The sequence below is a fragment of the Polyodon spathula genome, chromosome 6 (genome assembly GCF_017654505.1).
Source record: "Polyodon spathula isolate WHYD16114869_AA chromosome 6, ASM1765450v1, whole genome shotgun sequence".
Taxonomy (NCBI): Eukaryota; Metazoa; Chordata; class Actinopteri; order Acipenseriformes; family Polyodontidae; genus Polyodon; species Polyodon spathula.
In genome coordinates this window covers 15,135,547-15,155,297 of record NC_054539.1, presented here as the reverse complement: position 1 = coordinate 15,155,297, position 19,751 = coordinate 15,135,547, and the positions used below count along the sequence as shown (strand labels likewise).

At 36.2% G+C, this 19,751-nt stretch overlaps 2 protein-coding genes across 3 annotated transcripts; both read left to right on the top strand.

The window, feature by feature from the left end:
- Positions 1-905: 905 nt before the first annotated feature.
- Positions 906-6,525, top strand: LOC121316894 (myelin and lymphocyte protein-like). Of its 2 annotated transcripts, XM_041252198.1 has the most exons (4): positions 906-1,101; positions 2,992-3,159; positions 5,788-5,916; positions 6,247-6,525. In XM_041252198.1, the coding sequence occupies exons 1-4, from the start codon at positions 1,012-1,014 to the stop codon at positions 6,319-6,321; spliced, it is 462 nt and encodes a 153-aa protein (XP_041108132.1). In that variant the 5' UTR covers positions 906-1,011; the 3' UTR covers positions 6,322-6,525. The 2 variants fall into 2 exon arrangements, with proteins under 2 accessions (XP_041108132.1, XP_041108133.1); XM_041252199.1 differs by lacking the exon at positions 2,992-3,159 and having other exon boundaries at positions 907-1,101.
- A 6,330-nt stretch (positions 6,526-12,855) lies between these two features.
- Positions 12,856-17,084, top strand: LOC121316893 (myelin and lymphocyte protein-like). Its single transcript, XM_041252197.1, has 4 exons — positions 12,856-12,989; positions 15,004-15,171; positions 15,454-15,594; positions 16,748-17,084. The coding sequence occupies exons 1-4, from the start codon at positions 12,900-12,902 to the stop codon at positions 16,820-16,822; spliced, it is 474 nt and encodes a 157-aa protein (XP_041108131.1). The 5' UTR covers positions 12,856-12,899; the 3' UTR covers positions 16,823-17,084.
- The last annotated feature ends 2,667 nt before the right edge of the window (positions 17,085-19,751 follow it).

The following is a 19,751-nucleotide window of genomic DNA, read 5'->3' as shown; positions in this document are numbered from 1 at the left end:
TACAGTATAATTAATGGTAAATATACCTTTGTTTGACTATAGGAAAAACACATCACATCGCAATTGATTGCACTGGTACCAGAATCTCACCGCGCACCACTTTATGCGGCAGCGTAGCACTTTCTAACATTACACGGGTCAAGTTTTGGTATGCCTACCACATTGTGACGATGTACCACTTTCTAACACTACACCTGTAACATTACAAAACAGACAGTACATCCCTACACATGAACCCAAAACTAATTTTTTTCTTTACAGCATGTATAAATAATTGTACCTGGACATCAGCAATATTAATATTAATTTTATTTGTTTGAGAAATAAAACTTCAACCATGTTATATGTGATTATATTATGTGTGTGTGTGTGTGTGTGTGTGTGTAGAATACATAATGCCATGTAGATCAATTGCTCTCCGACCCCCATGCCCGCCTATAGCAAATGACACCCCTGCTTTTAGTTATCATTCTACCTATTCTGTACTTTTAATAAAGCACGGTTATTACAAAATAGTATTCAAACCACGTATAGGCTATAACTTATATACCAGGGCTTCTCAAACTCGGTCCTAGCTATAACATTTGATAAGTAACCTGAACTGTGCAACTGTTTAAGAGCTGAAAACAAGTAAAAAGGTCTAATGAAGCAAATTATCAGTTCAATTAAGGGTCTAGTTAAGTAATTATGAGCTCCATTGGAATGAAAACCAGCAGCCCCAGGGGGTCACCGGGACCAACTTTGAGAAGCCCTGGTGTATACCTTAACAAACGTCGTTCAGTTGAAAACCACCAATAAATTAAAAAAAAAAAAAAAAAAAAAGTAGTAGGACTACTGCACATTCCAGAAGATACAGAGTCGTTGATATTAACCAACTGAATTGCCACAGGTGGTACATTTAGAGGGCGTGGTTCTACATGGAAACAGGAAGCCAAATGAACACCTGTTTCTAACTCGTTAGCTTGAGGATTTGGTTTAATTTTGTTGATTATACTACGACTAATAGAGGACATGGAATCGGAAACACAGGGAATTAGCTCGTTGCCAAGTGGACTTGGAGTGTTTACAACTGTGCCAGATGTCTTCTTTATCCCAGAACTTGTAAGTAGCTAGAGCAATCCGTCTATCCTGGAACGATGGTGTTATAGCTTAATGCGTGGCCTGCTGTTTGCAGTGGCATTTGTAGCACAATTGAATTCAACAACAACTTTTTTTTTTTTTTTATTACTCTGGTGTGTTGCTTTTTTGAACGTTTATTTCTTGATCAGTTATAGAAAATATAAAATTCGATGTCGCAACTTTAGTCAGGTAATTACTTTTATAAATTTCTCAATTTGTAAGCTAAACGTTTATCAAATGCATAGGCAAAGTGTGTGTGTGTGTGTGTGTGTGTGTGTGTGTGTGCGTGCGTATATATATATATAATATATATAGCTATAATATATATATCTATATATATATATATATATATATATATATCACTCCGACGTGTTTGGCAAAGTTCTCAGGAAATTTTAACAGAGTTAATACAAATAGTACAGTATGATTAAAAAAAAAAAAAAAAAAAAAAAAAAAAGCTTTAACCGCGACGAAGATTAATGCTTCAGACTTTGATCTTTGAGTCGGACCATGATTTAATGAACACGTAGTACCACAAATACCATTATATTGACTAATTGTCTGTCCAACGCCAACCAAAAAAATAAATAAATAAAGTACAATATATACATAAAGGGTGTTCCCAATGATTACAAAGCAAATGCATCTCATTAATAAAGTAAATATAGTCTACAAACACTAGTCTTTTAAATCACTTAATATTAAATGTTTACAGTTAAAACTGTATATATATATATATATATATATATATATATATATATATATATATATATATATATATATATATATATATAGATAGATAGATAGATAGATAAAATATAAGTACTCATGCATTCCTAGTTTACATGAGAAATACAAAATGGGCCCTAATAGTACAATAAATAAGTCAAAGTTTTCTGTACACAGTGGTGAGGGAGATGGTTGTCACAAGGGAGAACTGTATTCCAACATGGCAGGAAGACCAGAAGGACAGTTTATTTAATGAATAGGAAACATTTATGAGTATCTGTGTGTGTGATGTTACAGTATCTAATCAATGTCCATTCAAGCCCTTGTAATGTTACATTGAAGGGATTAAGCAAACGCTTAGAAATTGAAAGGAACCGACTTCATGCGTGGACAAATAACCAAGCAAACATTTTGCTGAAGACCATTTGGCATAAAAGTTTTGAGAGTTACAGTACTGTGCTATTTGTTTAATATTGTATGGGTGAACGATACATCAACAACTGCTGTTGCAGAATAACTTAAATTAGGACCTCAGGTTTCATTCATTTCTTTTTTTTGTGTGTAACCTACGGTAATGTACACAACATACTGTACTTGTAAAACTTCAGAAACTATGACCACAGGCAATGGTAGCTGTTGAGGGAGGGGATTGCCAGCTAAGAGGTATATTCTTCAAAAGGGCAACCCTGGGTCAAACCCTACAAACTCCCCTCCGCCCCCACACAGCCATTAACTCTTTTATTATTGACTCCATTCCTGGTAAAACCACCACATTCATCACAATCGAGCATTTTCTGCTTGTGAAAACCCAGGCCTAAATGGCAGGTATGTTCATGCCAACTCTCCTGTGGTGCTTCCCACTAAATCTGTAACCTTCCCTTCTCCCTTACCTTTTTACATTTTTTTTTTTTTTTTTTGGTGTTTTGAATTGAAATAACACCTGCCTGTTTGGAACACTATGAAAAAAGAAGTTGTTCTGAAAATTAGAACTAATCAAACTGGCAACGTTGAGTAATCCACTGGAAATGTGTTTATTTACAGGGTATTGCTGCAGAACAGCAGTGTTAGTAGTGGTTGACCAAAGCAGGAGGCTAGTCTTCTTTATTTTTGTCCATCTTTAACCATGAATTTCACATCTCACAGGTTTTCGGTGGACTGGTATGGATCTTGGTGGCATCAACAAATGTGCTTCTTGCAAACCCTCAAGGATGGGTGATGTTTGTATCTGTGCTCTGCTTCACCTTCACATTTCTCTGGTTTCTACTCTTTATGTTTGGAGTTAATCAGAGCAGCCCTGTGTGGATTTCACTTGTAAGTTAAATAAATAAATCAATGTCTGTGTGGCTTAAACCAGGATACATCGCATTTTCAAGGGGATTTACTGTAGTTAAACATGGTAAAAGCGTATCTAGTATAGTAAAGCACTGGCAAGCTTGGACAATTCTTGGGCGCTATAGTAAAGCATGGTTAAATTCAAAGGTACTGTGCAAATATACCAAGGCAAAATGTAAGACCATCAAAAGCGCACAATCACACTCTTGCCAGCTACAAAAAAAATGTACAAATTAATATACAAGTTTTATACTATTATGTTCCAAATTTGTAAACTTGGTTACTTTTCTGGAAGGAGAATCCACCACTAACCAGTACGTTCTCAGCAAGCTCATAAAAGCTCTGTGTATTATTCTTTCTTGTTGCTGCTTTTTGTTTCGGCTGCTCAATCAAGTGCTGGGAGGCCAAAACGGGAGTTGACCGCTTAGAGTCTGGAGGAAGGGCTGCCCCCAGCCATGGATTTCCTGAGGTTTCCCTTTAAAAAAAAAAAAAAAATATGAGTAGGGGGTTTTCCTTACCTGAGTGCTGAGCGGTTCGTATTTAGTAGTTCTGTGGGGTGCGTGGTCGGGTTTGAGAGGCTGGGCAGTTTCCCTCGGTTCAGTCATGCTCTGGGGGACGGACCATGTCTCAGCTGCTGATTTTCATTAAATTTAATATTTGGGGATTAGGTGGCAAAGTGCCACTGTGGAGAGCATTAAATATTTATTATTATTCATTCATGGTTTGGCGGCCTCGTCTTTTTGGGGAGAGGTGGCTACAGCCTCTTATCTGCGGCACTGGGATGCATGTATCTGTTCATGTGTTTCTAGCCGGTCTCATGCAGGTAGCCGTCAGGAACCCACGGACGAGGCCTCCGGCCAATATTATCTCTCCAGTTGTGGGGTGCGTAATTATTTATTATTATTCTCCATTCATGGTTTGGCGGCCCATAGCCACGTCCTATCTGCAGCACTGGTATGCGTGTAACTATTCATGTATTTCCAGCCGGCCTTGTGCAGGTAGCCGTCGGGCACCCACCGACAAGACCTTCGGACAATTTTATATTTCACTTGGGCCCTGAGCGCCCTCGACAGTGATAAATCCTCTGCAATTGCAATCACTGGCATCATCATTCTTTCAGTGCCATTCATTTAAGCGGATTCTCCGTGCTGAGCTAACATTATAGAATTCCAAATCGAATGTTACTGTTGTATTGTATTGTATAATACATACATTCATTACCTTCCCTAACCTAAACATTGAAAAACAAATGTGTAAGTCCAGTTTTTATATTTTAAAGCCGTACAGCGAAGTAGTTTTATATTTAGACTGCTGTAACAAAGAAAATTGAGTTAAAAATCGGAGCTGTCTGGTGTACAGTATATCATAAATTATAACACATGACTTGTAACATCCATTATAAAGCTAGCTACATAGAATAAGTTAGCTACAAACCGTATATTACTCTAGAACATCTTGCAATAACTGTTACAACATAGACAGATTGTTTGAAGATCAGAGATAGATTTTGATGTTGATTTAAAAAGTAATTTTCTTAGATTAATAGGTTTATTATAATACGTGCAGGGAATCATGTCCCATGCATAGAACAGACAGATTAAAAATCTTAAGACTTTACAAGAGGGTAAATACCCTGTAACACAGGGTGTTTCCCCTCCCCAGTCTCTGGCACTTAGCCAATGCTAAAGCGACCTGTTATTGGGTGTGGGCACTTTTACATGCCCCTCACCCAGCTAAGCCTACATTTCAAAGGGTACTTTGAAATTCAAAGTAACCTGATCTTATCCTGTTTCCCCAGGCAGACAGGGTGTCGGAGGTGTGTGAGATTACAGGCAGGGAGGTGGTTAAGGATTTATTCCTTCTTACTATAACAAGAGAATTGTAAAATGGTTAAGAATGTCCGCCCATGTTGTTGCCTGATCTGAGTGAGATACTTAAAACATAAAGGAACAGAAAAGTTCAGATTTCTAAATGCACACACATACACAGAAAATGAAAGTAGTGAGTGTGTGTACCTCAATTGAAATGTGTTCAAAAGATGTGACCATGTCATGTGCTGAGGTAGCCTTGAAAATGAGTTGCCAGCATGAAATTACCATTTTTGTTAACCAGTTGTTGTTGTGATTATTATCTTGGGTGTGTCCTGTTTTTATTTCTGTCAGCTGCCTGCAGTTGTTAGTTGGAGAAGGTGCTGTTGGTTAATTTAACCATCGTCTCAAGAATATGCAACTTCAGATGACCTTACCATTAGCTCCCACTTCCTCTTCTAATCCTTATGAACTAACAGTGCATAGAAGATTTGTGAATTTAGTCACTCAAGTGCACGAAATGTGTGCTGTAAACAGACAGATCATTTAAACCAAGCAGAATAATATCTGCTGTTATTTCCCTTTTCCATGTTACAGTAGATTTTTAAATTAATTTTACATAAATGTATTTTACATAGCAGAGGACTGTCCAGTCATATTGGACTGTTAATTATCAGATAACTTTAAAAAAAATGTGGATTGTACAGTACATTTTTAGATATGGTGCATGTTTTTTGTGTGTGTGTGTGCTGAATTCTATTTATAATATTTGACATGACTGTTGTGTATTGTTTTTCAGGATGTGGCTTGTCATGGAATTGCTGCCTTATTTTACATGAGTGCTTCTGTTGCACAGGCCTTCGCTACAATTACATTTCAGAATAATTTATTTCTTTTCAACCCCTACCAAGAGAACATAGCTGCAGTAGTAAGTAAACCACTGATGTGTGTTGGTACAAATTAATTGGGTTCCCACATGGCTGCATGCACAGAAAATGAAAATGACCTATGCCATTGTCCTGCAGGGATACATGGCCCTTCCTCAATGATTTGCCTTTGCCTCAGTGATTTGAAGCAAAGTCTGTCGAATGGCATGTAGTCAACATGTGTGAGATTCTACTGACATGATTGAATGACAATTGCATGAAATCAGTCTGGCTGTAGGATTTATGTATGCCATTTTAAAACAATACCAACCTAACCCTGCAATGTTTCAGATATTCCCACATTGTTAATAATGTTTCAATCTTTCTTCCAGGTATTTTCCTACATTGCCACCATGCTGTATGTGATCCACGTCGTGTTTTCTGCATACAGATGGAAAACTTCATAAATACATTGAGGATAAACCAATGAAACCCCTGCTGGACTGGATCAAAGACAGGAACAGCAGAATGCTGGGGGGGACGGAGGGAGGGCGGCATTCAGTTTGATTGAGACTGCGTTTTCCACAGCAACATTGCAAAGCAGAGGATTAGCTTTATCACTACGTTGTACTTGGATTTGTTATTGATAAATAAAATGATTTGTAATTGAAGGGTTGATTTAAATGTTTTTAATGTCAAACTATGATACCTTTGTGTTGTGTTCATATATATATATATATATATATATATATATATATATATATATATATATATGTAATGTAATGTGTGTGTATGTATGTGGTTGCATTTCATTTTTTAAAAATCTTTGCTTAAGTTTTTATTTTGTATCCCCAAACTATGACCTTGTTTTTGACACCTGGATTGTAAGTTGCAATAGATGGGTAAAATAGTTATCTTGGACTTTACATGTGGGAATACAGTGCTCCCCTTTATAACTAGAGTTGGTAGCCATGGTTACAAGTGTGCTTTTTGGGATCCACAACCATGCTGTCTTATAACTGGTTCTGTGATTATAAAAAGGGAGAGCACTGTAACAGTATTGTTTAGGTTAAGGCAATAAAAGGGATATGCAGACTCTAGTATAGGTATTTGTGCCAACCATGCCCATCATTTCTAATTGAACCTCAAGTACCTAATCAATTATTTGGACCTGCAGTATTGAACTTGCAAACAGAATCCCCTGCTACTATCCTCTTGAGACCTTGTGTGCATGATAATATTCACTGTTTCTATATATATATATATATATATATATATATATATAAAGACTGATTTGTCTTAAAGGTGCAGGGACACATTTTTCAAAGTTTTGTGGCACGTGACAGAATGATATAGTTCATATTTAAAATTATCTCAATTTTATTGGAGTATATTTAAAGAATCACTGGTACCTGGCATTACAAGGAACATACTTACATTAAACACTCGGGGTCAAGTGCAACGAAATTGCAGATTTAGTACGGCACTGTGTATAAAGTTGCAGACTGGCTAGTACGGTACTATCTTGGGATTGTAGTGAAAAAAATTAAGCTGAGAAATGGTGTTTGATTCAAAAACACTTTATATACAAAAAAGGTATACCTCCAGTACAATCATATAAGCATGAGATTCAAACTTACTCTGGACAAAGCCTCAGTACAGCTCAGTGCATATGTTTGTATCAGAAAGTAGAGATATCCATGGAGTCAATTCAAAAGAGATGAAAAGACTGCCAAAACTTTACAGTGTTGGGTATTTATATCTTTGTAAACAATTGCTGATTCCACTCCCATCCATCTTGTCTTTCAGTTCCGCTTCCCCATCTCACACTATCTCTGCTAATCGCCTGCCTTTTGGCATTTAGCTCAGACACCTGTCTGCAAAACTGCACGTAGCTGGTTTTGCCAATGGGAAATGAAAGAACTTGAATCTTACACAGCATATTAAAGCAAATGAATTAGTAAACACATTAAAACGACTAAAACACAATTTAAACATGACAACAATGAAAGACACACACATAATGTAAAACTTATGATTAATAACATAATGAATACCTCATGCAGAAAACCATCACTACAGACCAATCTTTTTGTACTAAATTGTACAACTACAATCAAGCACAACCAAATTACTATACACCTTATTAGTTATTCCTGAGCTTAATAAAGCTATTGAGCAAAATTATGCTTTGTAATAAGTCAGAAACTGTTGTATCCAAGAATTAATGAGGTTGCTATGGCATTCTTAATAACATTGCTTGCAGGATTTTGTTCCCCTTTTGCAGCCTCTCACCATTGATCACCCTTGAAAATCAGGATCAGGATTCTCATTTGCTATGCAATCTGAGCTCCATTAATCCTTTCCTTGAAAGTGGGCTACCGCTTCATCGTGGTGCGACTGACTGCATGCTTTTTGCAATCTGATTTCTGCCGACCCTTTATTGGCAGTGTTCCTCTCTGGATCTCTTCCTTGTTCTTGCTTGGGGTGGGGGGGGATTCTTTCCCCACCTCCTTGTATTGGGGTATGATGCTTTCCACCTACTCCGTTGAAACACGATTTTCAAAATCGTGCAATATTTCTATTTTGTCTGCAAATCATAGCTTAAGTGACACGCTTTAATGTCGTGGCCACAACATGTTTGATCACTACGGCATTAGATTAAGTCGATCAAATGGTATTGACAGTTATTAATTAACTCCAAATATTTCAAATACTAGGTGAGTGGTTATGGTTGTGTTAATTGGGGTGACTGCATGTCATACCACATGTGTCTTTGTTTCATAACAGCATGCTTAGTGCGCCATATCATAATCCTTTCTTTGAAAGCACTGTCTGAGATTAAACATAACGTGTCGATAACATATTTACCTTATTCAAAACAGTTTTACCTTCTGGACCAGTGATGATATCTTTCTGCAGTAGGAAGGCCTCTCCCTTGGTTGGTCATTTTTGCAAGAGGTCAATGTTATATTTCGAATTGATTTCCAAATACAATTTTGACTGCTCATGTTAATACAGTATTACTCAAGATATAGGTGTTGTCCAGCCATTCTTTTGGTGGCTAGCATTATCCCTCCTCATATGTTCCTTCATACTGTACTGTTTAGAGCATCATTATTGGATGCTCTTAACCTGTAACCCTCTAAAACCTAATTGGATGCCCTACCTCTAACCAAACATTGTTGAGTATTGTGGAGGCACAGTATCTATGATCAAAGTTCATGCTTGATTCGTTTAGTATAAGGTGCTCTTGTTCTCCTTTTCTCCATTGAAAGATGTGCTCAGGTTTTTCATATGGGTCTTGACGACTCCAGTGGCAGGATGCAAGCCTTTTGGCCGTGCCTGTGGTCCCAGTGCACATTTTAACTGCGATGGTACATATTGTCCTTGTTTAATGCACTGTGTCTTCTTCAGCATGGTCGCAGGAGGGTCCCATCTGACTTCTGTTATTCTGTGGAGAGAGAATGATCAAGTGTAGTATTACTGTTGTGCAGTTTTTATAACTTATGAAATGTGATACCATTTTATTTATTTATTTTTATAATGACTCCCACACACACACTGACCTTGTCGGTTAGTGTGTATGGACCATGTCATTTTGGGGTGAGGGGTCTCTTTGGTATAAATACCTTGGTCAGTATGCTATTTCCTATGTTAATTTCAGATTAGCATGTTTGCAGTCATTTTCTTTTGAGTACCAGCTTTAACTTTGAGCTACACTAACCTGTTCTGCACCTATGTCAAGTATTCAAATTATTTATTTTTTTATTTGCGTGCTTACCATTGGATTAGGATCTTTTGGTAGCCTCATTATTCTCCCTGCCATCATTTCATGTGGGCTGGTCCCTATTTGGTCAAAATTGTTGAAATGGTTTGAGGCCAATTATTTCCTTTTATGATTTTGTTATTCTACCTCTTTTTAATGCAACCTTAAAAGTTTATGTAGCTTGTTCTGTCACTCCTAAACTCTGAAAATGATAGTCTTATATGAAGTTGACGTTGGATTTACAAGTTAATTTCTGATATTATTCATATAAAATGACCACCTTTTATCAAAATATTTACAGGTATCTCCAACCTGTATCAAATCAATCCCCATAATATTTTTGCTCAGTTCAACATCCAGCTCAACATCCAGCATCATCAACACATACCCATCACTTCATGCATATTGGCAAGAACCTTACATAATTAATCTATATTAACCTAGAGGCAGGCTGCAAAACAGACCACTCACAATTTAGCTTTGTCTCACAGTATAGTGGCTAATTTAAGCACACATTCATTGTTACGGTAATTACCCTATCACTGCCCATTTGAATCAATTTCATTTTATTTTTACATTCAATATGTATATTCTCCCTTAATTGTGAATCTGATATAAAATATCATTCCGCAGCTCCTCACTCTCTCTCTCTATGTTAAAGTATACCTGCCTATAGAAAATATGTTGTCTGTTTTTAAATCAAGGTCTAAAACCTTTTTAAAAACATGTTAGTATGATTAAATACTACTACAAGCATTTTCAAAAGTTAAATTAATTTGTTAATTGGTGAAAAATAGAAAGTTTCTAAAACTTTACTCCTCTGTTTATTCATACAAATAAAAGAAAGATAGTTTTGGGTTTAAATTTAAATTTTACTTTAACCACAACAGTATTAAATTAGTACCAATTGCAACAAAAACAGATGTGGAACAAAGTTGAGGACTAGCTGATGTCCAGCTTTAGTACGGAGTTCAGGATTCTTTCTTCTTCTTCTTCTTCTTCTTCTTCTTCTTCTTCTGTATTTCTTAGCAGGTACCCTTAGCCAGGGCAACTTCCAACTGTGTAGTGTGCTACAAAACAGGAACCAAAGATGGGTGGTGGGGCTCACAATCTGAGTGATTGATTCCAGCTATTATATTTCAGGAGTTATATTTCGTTACAAGATAGGTATCTTTTTTTTTTATTTACATTTTTCAACTTCTGAAAAATTATTTACGGAAATGTATTTACGGACGAAACTAAATAAGTCTGAGTTGCATAAGAATATTTTCCTATTTTCTTCAACCAAATTCGCATGTATAATCTAATTTTCCTAAACACCACCAAAATTAACAAAGCTGCATTAGACGATTGATTAATTCACAAAACAAATGCATTTGTTTATAGGACACGAGGTGTATTGTAGACTATAAGGTGTAAATCGAATCAGAAATGCTAATTGCACATTTCAGGTATAGCCTATAAAAGCTTATTTTCTCAGTACATCCATACAAAGGGAGTCATGGCCAGTAGTTGTGTGCAAAGTTATACAATGAAGCAAAAACTTTACTTCATAGTGTATAAAAGATTTTATTGAAAATGTGGAGGATGGCTGAAAGGATTCCACAGCAAACGTGCAGCACACAACTGCATGGCACACACTTATAAGCAGATTTAATGTTGCCTTCCCTGTGAAAGAAGCTGAAAGTAGAGACACTGGAGTCATGCTAGAATTTTATATATATATATAAATTGGCCTTCGTTAAGTTGAATAAGTTAAATAAGGATGAAACTTTGTTGCAAACGTTTTGACACGTATTTTTTTTTTTTTAATTTTCCATAAAATTTCAAATCATTTTATATAATGTTTGTTTATGTTCAGTTTCATAAAAATTGTCAATACATTTTTTAATTTTTCATATTTGCTCCAGCTGGTAAGTCTTTAGTTTACAGAAATTGCTAGATTAACTTAGTATTGCGTTTTGCTATACTAGTCAAGAGATCAACAACAGTTACTCTGGGTTCATTGTAATCAAGACAAATTGTAATACGCAGCTGGGGACTACTTTGAGTTGCTTAGTTTATTGCAATTGGTACTCACTTGTGTACTAGTTTAGTACCGTCCTCCATGCTGAACACGAGATCATACCCAGTTAGTACGCTTCTGTGGCAAAGTGGTTTGTGAATACAGGCGAGTGCTGTGCAGAGCGGATTAATCACACACACAATAATTAACAGGTGCAAAGCTGTTTATTGAAATTACGTCAATGTCCAGAGCCTTAGGGCGAACACCTGTAAATAATAAATGATGGAAGTGAATACAGCGGCGTGTATCACTTTGTGTGTAAAAAACCCACACTAAACACAAAACACAAACACGGTTCTTAGCGATAGTGAATAAGTGCTTGTGGTGTATTTACAGTTCCTTGTGAAATGCAGGGGTGAAAGTTATGTCCGGGTTTATGCTGGCTTTCGCTACAGCTCCAGGTCATGCTACTGGTTGTCTGTTAGAAAACAGACAACAGTTAACAAAACACTAACCATTTACCAAGGAACAGATCACTTACACTAAACCCCCTATTTGTACCCTCGCTCATGACCCCTAGGTTAACAAGCGCATCCGCTCCTCCAATCCTCGGATGCCATACTGTCTCCCACCCGAGTCACTGAGCTTGGGTGCCGTAGCTCAGTCCCCTTCCTAAATGACCGACTTCCACCAACCCTAAGGAATAAATTGTCATTCCATTTGATTAAGGCTACTCTGTTCCTTTTACATAGTGCCCTCACAGGTCGGAAGGGAGACCTAACACCAAGAATCATTCCATCTCTGTCACACCTCCTTTCAGCTTGTTGTAATTGATGTTGCCACAAGCTTTTTGTTGTTGTAAAATCTACAAACTAATTATGTGCAGATCTTCTGACAGGCCTATCTTTATTATTCTCTGTAATTTGACAATAAAATAAGTAGCTTGATTGAGCATTTGGATCTTTATAGCAAGTCATTACTATGCTTTTACTATGGTACACTTTTATAAAGGTAATTCAACAAAGAAGCATTGTTTACTACATAGTAACACTAACTTTCAAAGTGATTTTCAAAAAATGCGGTAGAGATGCTGCAGAGCAGGTGAATGTAAGCTTCCACTCTGCCCATGTCTTTATGTTTATTGGGTGTGTTACTTGCAGAAATCTCGAGAAGCTTGTTTGTCAAGTTTTGGTCTGCCTTCAAAAGGAAGGTTTGTTTTAGAAACTCTTCATTTCACATTTTGGTGGCATCAAGTACAGTAAGCAGAAAAGATGGCAACAACAGCCCAGCCTTTGAACAGCCTACCCAGTGGGCTTGGAGTGTTTACAACTTTGCCTGACATTTTCTTTATCCCAGAACTTGTAAGTAGTATTTCTTGTGAATATCTGAATTTAAGTTACTTGTTTTGTACTTTTACAGATGTATATATTTATTTACTGTAACCAATCTCCCAGAAGTGGGTTTCTTTTGGGATGTTACGGTAAAAAAACAAAACAAAACATGTAGACAGCAGGCTTGTCATGATAGGGTTAAACATAGAAGATGTATGCTGTTTATTTGCATTTAGAAAGCACTCTCCGTGGGTTTGGAATGATGGGATGTAAAAATGTACTGTATGGAGCCAAAGTATGTGTGGCATAATCGGCTAGTTCATGGAAGAGTGATAGTGGTAACTTTAATAATACCTCTCACAGTTACCCAGGAGTACCATCGTTTGTTCAAACAATTTCTCTTCATTTTTCACTATGACATACTTAGCGGCTTTAGAGATAAGAGTTGAAGAACGTTATGATTACAGGTCCATATGTTTAAAAAACAAACAAACAAAAAAATAGTTTTCCTTTCAACACCAAGTGCCAAGCTTTAAAACTTCATACATGCATTATCTCCCCAGTCACACCCCTGGGTGGAACAGGTGTTTGGATATAGAGCTCTACAAAGTTAGTCTTAACCAAACCCTTATACGGAAAAGGTTTACTTTACAATATAATAAACACTTCACATCACTGAGTTACAAAAGCACAACAAATCCTCACAAGTGTGCTGCTTAGGTAAAAGCATAGGAGTGCTGTATTTCAGACGGTCTTGTTTCTTTCTCGTCTACTTTCACCTGACGACAGGAAGTTTGCAGGCTTGAAAGCCTGTGCTGTGTTAGAATTAGTTAATACAAAGTACATTGCTGTTATACTGATAAAGTGACTTGAGTCCACTGAACTACTCAGAGATAATAAGCACAAAAGTAAATGTAACACCTGCCCTTGGTAGGTGTTAAGTGTTAATAAGTGTGGAATTATTCATGAATTGACCTTGATTTTAAACTGAATATTGTATGTATGTTTTTTATAATTATAATATATATTTTTTAGAATTATCCATTACTTCTTTTTCTATATGTTACAATTCAATCTGTACAATATAAGATATTCATGTTACAATCAATATCTTTTATGTGTGTTCATCCATAAATACATTTGAATTAAATACAAGTTAATCCCAGAGCTCCTGAAATAAACCTGCTGATTCTTCTGGATTTATTTCCAATACGTTATCAACCCAAGTTAAAACATAAGAAAAAGAATAACAAAAAAAAAAGTGATCCCAAAAATAATCATGCTAATCGCTCTGATTTATAAAAGCAGGTCAGAAGAAGTGTTTGTGCTAACCTCCAAAGAGGGCGTACATATAGCTTTGTAGACTTATTTAATCATGCCTCACCAGAAAGCAGTGTGGAATTTTGAACACATAAATGTGCATTTAGAACTTAAACATATATTATATACAATTTTGCCAAAATTGTGACACTATTAAACTCACTTTTAACCTTAGATCAAATCACATAAACATCAAGATATTTTATGCACTTCCAATACTCAGAACAAGTGGTTTCAGTTGCTGGTATCATAGTTGTCCTCCAGTAACCAATATGTCCAATGGATTGGCAAGGAAGGGACTTAAAGTATACTGTACCTCAATCCATTACTTCCCTGCTGTGCATTAGCTTTCATCTCCTCCTCACCTCCTCACCAGTGTCTACCTGCTTTTTGGGTTTGTCTAATGGGAGAACAGCTTTCTTGCCCTGCCGGCCATGGCTTCCCAGTTCCCTACAGTCAGCCTCCCCACTTATCTGCAAGTTAAATTATGGGTAGGGGTAGCTCAGAGGGTGAAGCCAAAGACCACATAATGTTCTGTAAAAATATGTATAATGTAATATTGTTACCTAATCTGAGCCTTGCTAAATCTGTGGCATGAGTTTGCTGACTGAATCTCAGGTCCATACTTTGAGTGAGCAATTATTTTGTTAGGCACTGTGTATTTGCTTTAATAAGGGGCAACCCTTTATGTGTACACATACATAATATTTTGAATGTCTTATAGGTTTTTGGTGGGCTTGTTTGGATCCTTGTGGCATCCACAAGTGTGTTTATGGGGAACCCTCAAGGATGGGTGATGTTTGTGTCGGTGTTCTGCTTCGTATTTACATTCCTCTGGCTGCTGCTCTTCATCATTGGTGTGAACAAGAACAGCTCTGTGTGGGCATCACTGGTAAGCTCTCTCAATGAAATTATGAAGAATGATAAAAGTTCTTGATATAAATCCAGTAATAATGAAATGATTACATACATATTTTGCAAGGGTGCATTTCCATTTTCTATTCATATTCTGTTGTTTTAAAGGTTTTTTGGTAAGAAGACCACTGGCCTCTGCTGTATTTGATTGTTGAATGTTTTGGAAGTATAACACTAAGTCCAAAGTGAGCTGTGCCTTTACTTGTTCCATTGCATTTATTGTTTTTTTCTGATACCACTGTTCTATGTTCTTTTCTAGGATGTGTCCTACCATGCACTTGCTGCTTTCTTTTACCTGAGTGCTTCTGTTGCATTGGCCTATGTTACAACAGTTTTGGGTCAAAGCAGTTTTGTAAATAGTACAGTTTTCCAGTACTACCAGGAAGACATAGCTGCAGTAGTAAGTACTCCACTAAACTGATACACTAGTAAACACTGCAGGATATCAAGCTGCGTAACACCTTATTTGGATTTACTTGATTTACAAAGAAAAATATTTGGTATGACATTATTTTCAGATATAGGGTCCTATTCATAGGGCAGTTTTAAGGAATGTTTATACACATTATTTTAGGTTAAACAGTGCTTTGGTATAATAATAATAATAATAATAATAATAATAATAATAATAATAATAATAATAATAATAATAATATTAAATTATTAGTTAATATTATTAATATTAATATAATAATATTATAATAATATTATAATGCCTTTTAATTGTGATTAAACTAATTTGTCACGGAATGGCCATACACAGCTATGGCCAAAGGTTTTGCATCACCTACAATTTTAGGATTGAGACATCATTTAAAAATAATAATAATAATAATACGCACACACACACACACACACACATATACATATATATTTAAATGGTCTAATTCTAAATACTGCACTCTCACCCTCACTAATTATGTTAATGACTTGATATGTATAAGATCATTTATGTTAAAAAAGTAAGTATTTGGTAGCTGTATTTTTCCAGTTCATCAATACAAGTGTAGAAATAAATGTGGTACTCCATTCATCGGGGAAAACAAAACAACAAAAAACAGCAGAAGTAATTTATGAGAAACTGGACTGTGTTAGTTAAAAGTTGAAAGTCTGTTAAAAGTTGAAGTCCTTCAACCAGCAGACAGGACAAGAAAATGTTTTGGAAACAATATAGTGCATTTAGAGCTTCTATCTAACAATCCAGTTTGAGTACTGTACCATTACATAATATTTAGTTTTTCCAATCTTCCAGGTGTAAGGTATTTATTAAGATAACAATAACCTGCACGCAAAGCTTACCATCTCTATCATAAGCCCACACCACAGTGCGGAGGCATAAATAAATAGCAAGAGTTTTCCACATTTTACAATTGTTTGCAAATTAATAATCAATGAATTCTACCAACTTAACTTCAGCATATTTCTCTACATTTTCTCTAAGCCTTGTTTAATGCAGGAGAGTTATGATGAGTGAACATGAAAACAGACAATGAGGTTTCTTCTTTTTTTTTTAAATGTTTAACATTATTATTGTTGGATTTCCTGTCTTTCAGGTGTTTTCCTATGTCGCCACCCTGCTCTACACAATCCACGCAGTGATGTCTGCATGCAGATGGAAATCCTTATAAAGGCATCAGGCATCAAAAACAAAAAAGCAATGCTGGACCCATTCATTAAAAGACAAGAACATGCAGGTCTAAGGGTCTTATACACAGGAGTCTCTTTGTCTTAGTTACCCATTTTTATTCTTCAGTAACGGTTTAAGGAAAACGTTAAAAGTAATAAATAAAATAAGAAATAACTTCATGAGCAAACAGTTATGTTTTCTATTTTAGACTTCCATGTGCTTTCTTTTAATGAATATGGACCATTAAAGCAATTTGCGGACCAGCTCAGTCAGAAATAATGTATTATTTGACTAAAGATTTTGACTATACTAAACTGAAAAGTGTGACATATGTTCAGCCTTATATAGGTCCACCCACCTCTACTATATCCCCTGGCATTACACTGTAAGAACAATTCAATAACTGATAAATCGGAGTTGATCATTGTTGATTAGTTCTCTTATTAATAATATTTAATTGACATGTTACAAAGATCGAGGATTTACTATGAACACACATACACACTCTAGACACAAGGACTGTTTTTATTAAATTAGTTTCATTAAAAGAAAATGCAACTGGAATTATACTCAACGGTTCCTTGAAGCTTAGACTTTTGGTCCGCTGGTTTGGAAACTCAATCTGTTGAGTTTCCAGTACAAAAGACTCTCCTCTCAGCAACAGTCTTCAATCCCACATTGACTCTGCAACAGCTTTCAATTCTCGATAGAATCAACAGAATCGACAAGCAGCTGCAACAAAGCCTTCAGTCCTCGGTATAGGATCCACAACAGCGCCCGTCTGCTCTGTCCTCTTCACTGAATCTTTTAGCTACGCAGGTAGCAGGGCACCGTGTCTCTGTAAGTATTAAGGCAGGCCTCCAGCCGGGCCTCAGTCTCGTTGCTTGTAGTAGTGACACGCTTGAAGCTTGTTTTCTCTTCTTGGATCCATTTTTAGGCAAAGTCCAGTCTTGGGTCCGTTTTTAGGCATAGTCCCGGAGTTGCAGCTTCAACTTAGCAGCACCTTGTTTAGCATTCGATGTGAAGCGCAAAATGTTTAGTTTTGCTTGGATAGTTATACTTTTAACTCTGCTGAGATGCAACTTTCATGAGGTCACTTGTGTACCTCACCTTTTTAACTCACGAATCTTTGAAGATTGAGTCTTTCGTCTGCTTTCTTTCGTCCAACGGCGTGTTGTTGCAGTTGGGACTTGTTGACATCTACATTTTATGTCTTTCTTATAAACTGAATTTAATTGAAGCAGCCACAGACATCCTTTTGATAAAACTGCTATACTTCATACAGTGGTAAAAAAAAAAAAAAAAAAAGTAGTTTATCTCTACCTTATAGTACCTTGAAATCAAGTATTAAAAAGACACAAGGGCCTTATTTCAAATGATTTGTGAACAAAACAAATATAAATCAAAGACTATGGTGCACTGAATCAATTACAGGGGAGCTGCTACAGACAGACTACTGTGGCATATAGAAATACTGGAAATGTCAGTTCTAAACAAAACTTAGTGGTAATAATACAAATTCCACCCAATCTTTAAAGGCACAGTACTTTTTTTTTTTTAGCAATAATGTTTACTGATTTTGTTTCTTTTATTTCAGCTTTGTCAAAAGAACTCACTGGTTTCTGAAATAGACACTTTATTGTAAAGTGTAGAACAGTTTTATTTTCATTCACTTTATAGCACAGCAATAATTGTCTTGGAATAATGGTGAAGGCAACTTTTTTTTACAGCAAGCCATTTTCATACTTAGATCATTTTTGTCATGTATCATCATGTATTTAGTTCTCATGAAAGCTAAGGAACAACAGTACTAACTATAGCCAAGCACTTCAATAAAGAATAAGTACGATACCTTTTGAATGGCTTCCCAAACTAAACTTCACATTCTGTACCCTTGGCCTTACCCAGAAGCTTGTGTGCTTTCACTTGAGTTCAGGAGCTGCTCTTTAGTTCCAGGTGCCTGACATAGACATATGTAACATGGACTGGATCAGCCTACATAAGTGTCTTCATAGAAGTAATATCCAGAGGTGCACTTAATAATATAAAGACCTAGCCAACATTATACATGTCTATGGCTGGCGGCTTGAACAAAGAGCAGGTCCTGAATCCACTGCCCAAAAACTGCTTGCAAAATGAACCACTCAGAATAATTTGTAAAAAAAAATAGAAGAAAAAAATACAGGACACTGAAAAAAACTGACAAATTAAATCTGAAGCTGCTTCTTTTAGGGCACATATTGAGCCTATGAGCCACTCTGAAGAACATACTTTGTTACAGATTTCCACCCTGACATTCCTGATTGTAATCAATGAGAACTGATCACTTACTCTATAAACCCAGCTCAATTTTAAGGTCTTTCAGATCTTCCCACATTGGTTCTACAACTTACTGACAGTGCTATTGTAGTTGTTTGATAAAGTGTGGTAATCCGATTGAAAAGGAAACATCAGAATGTAAAAACACAGAAGCATTGTCATTCTGAGAATGACTTTTCCTGTAGACAATACAAATAGGATTTTGTAATGTAGTCAATTATTACGCAATGTACTGACGAAAAAGGGGAGTTGCTGCAGGTTGGCATACTTTTGTGTGCTGGAAGTGTTACTTCTGAGTAAAACATAGGGTTGCTATTAATAAAACAAATTCTGCCCACCCTTTAAAGGCATATCATACGTTTTTGTATTTATATTTTTTATCTCACTGTGTCATCCGTTAAGTTGATTACAATTAAGTTGAAAACAATTAAACTGCAGAACAATAGCCCAGAACTCCATTGAAAAGGCATTTGGATCACTATGAGTACAATTTACCATAAAAAAACACACAGATTCACCTTCTGTTAGATACCAGCCAACTCTAAATGGGTCACATGTTCAGCAAGTGAAGAAAAGTGAACAAGAGTATTTAACTACTAGGTTTCAACTTT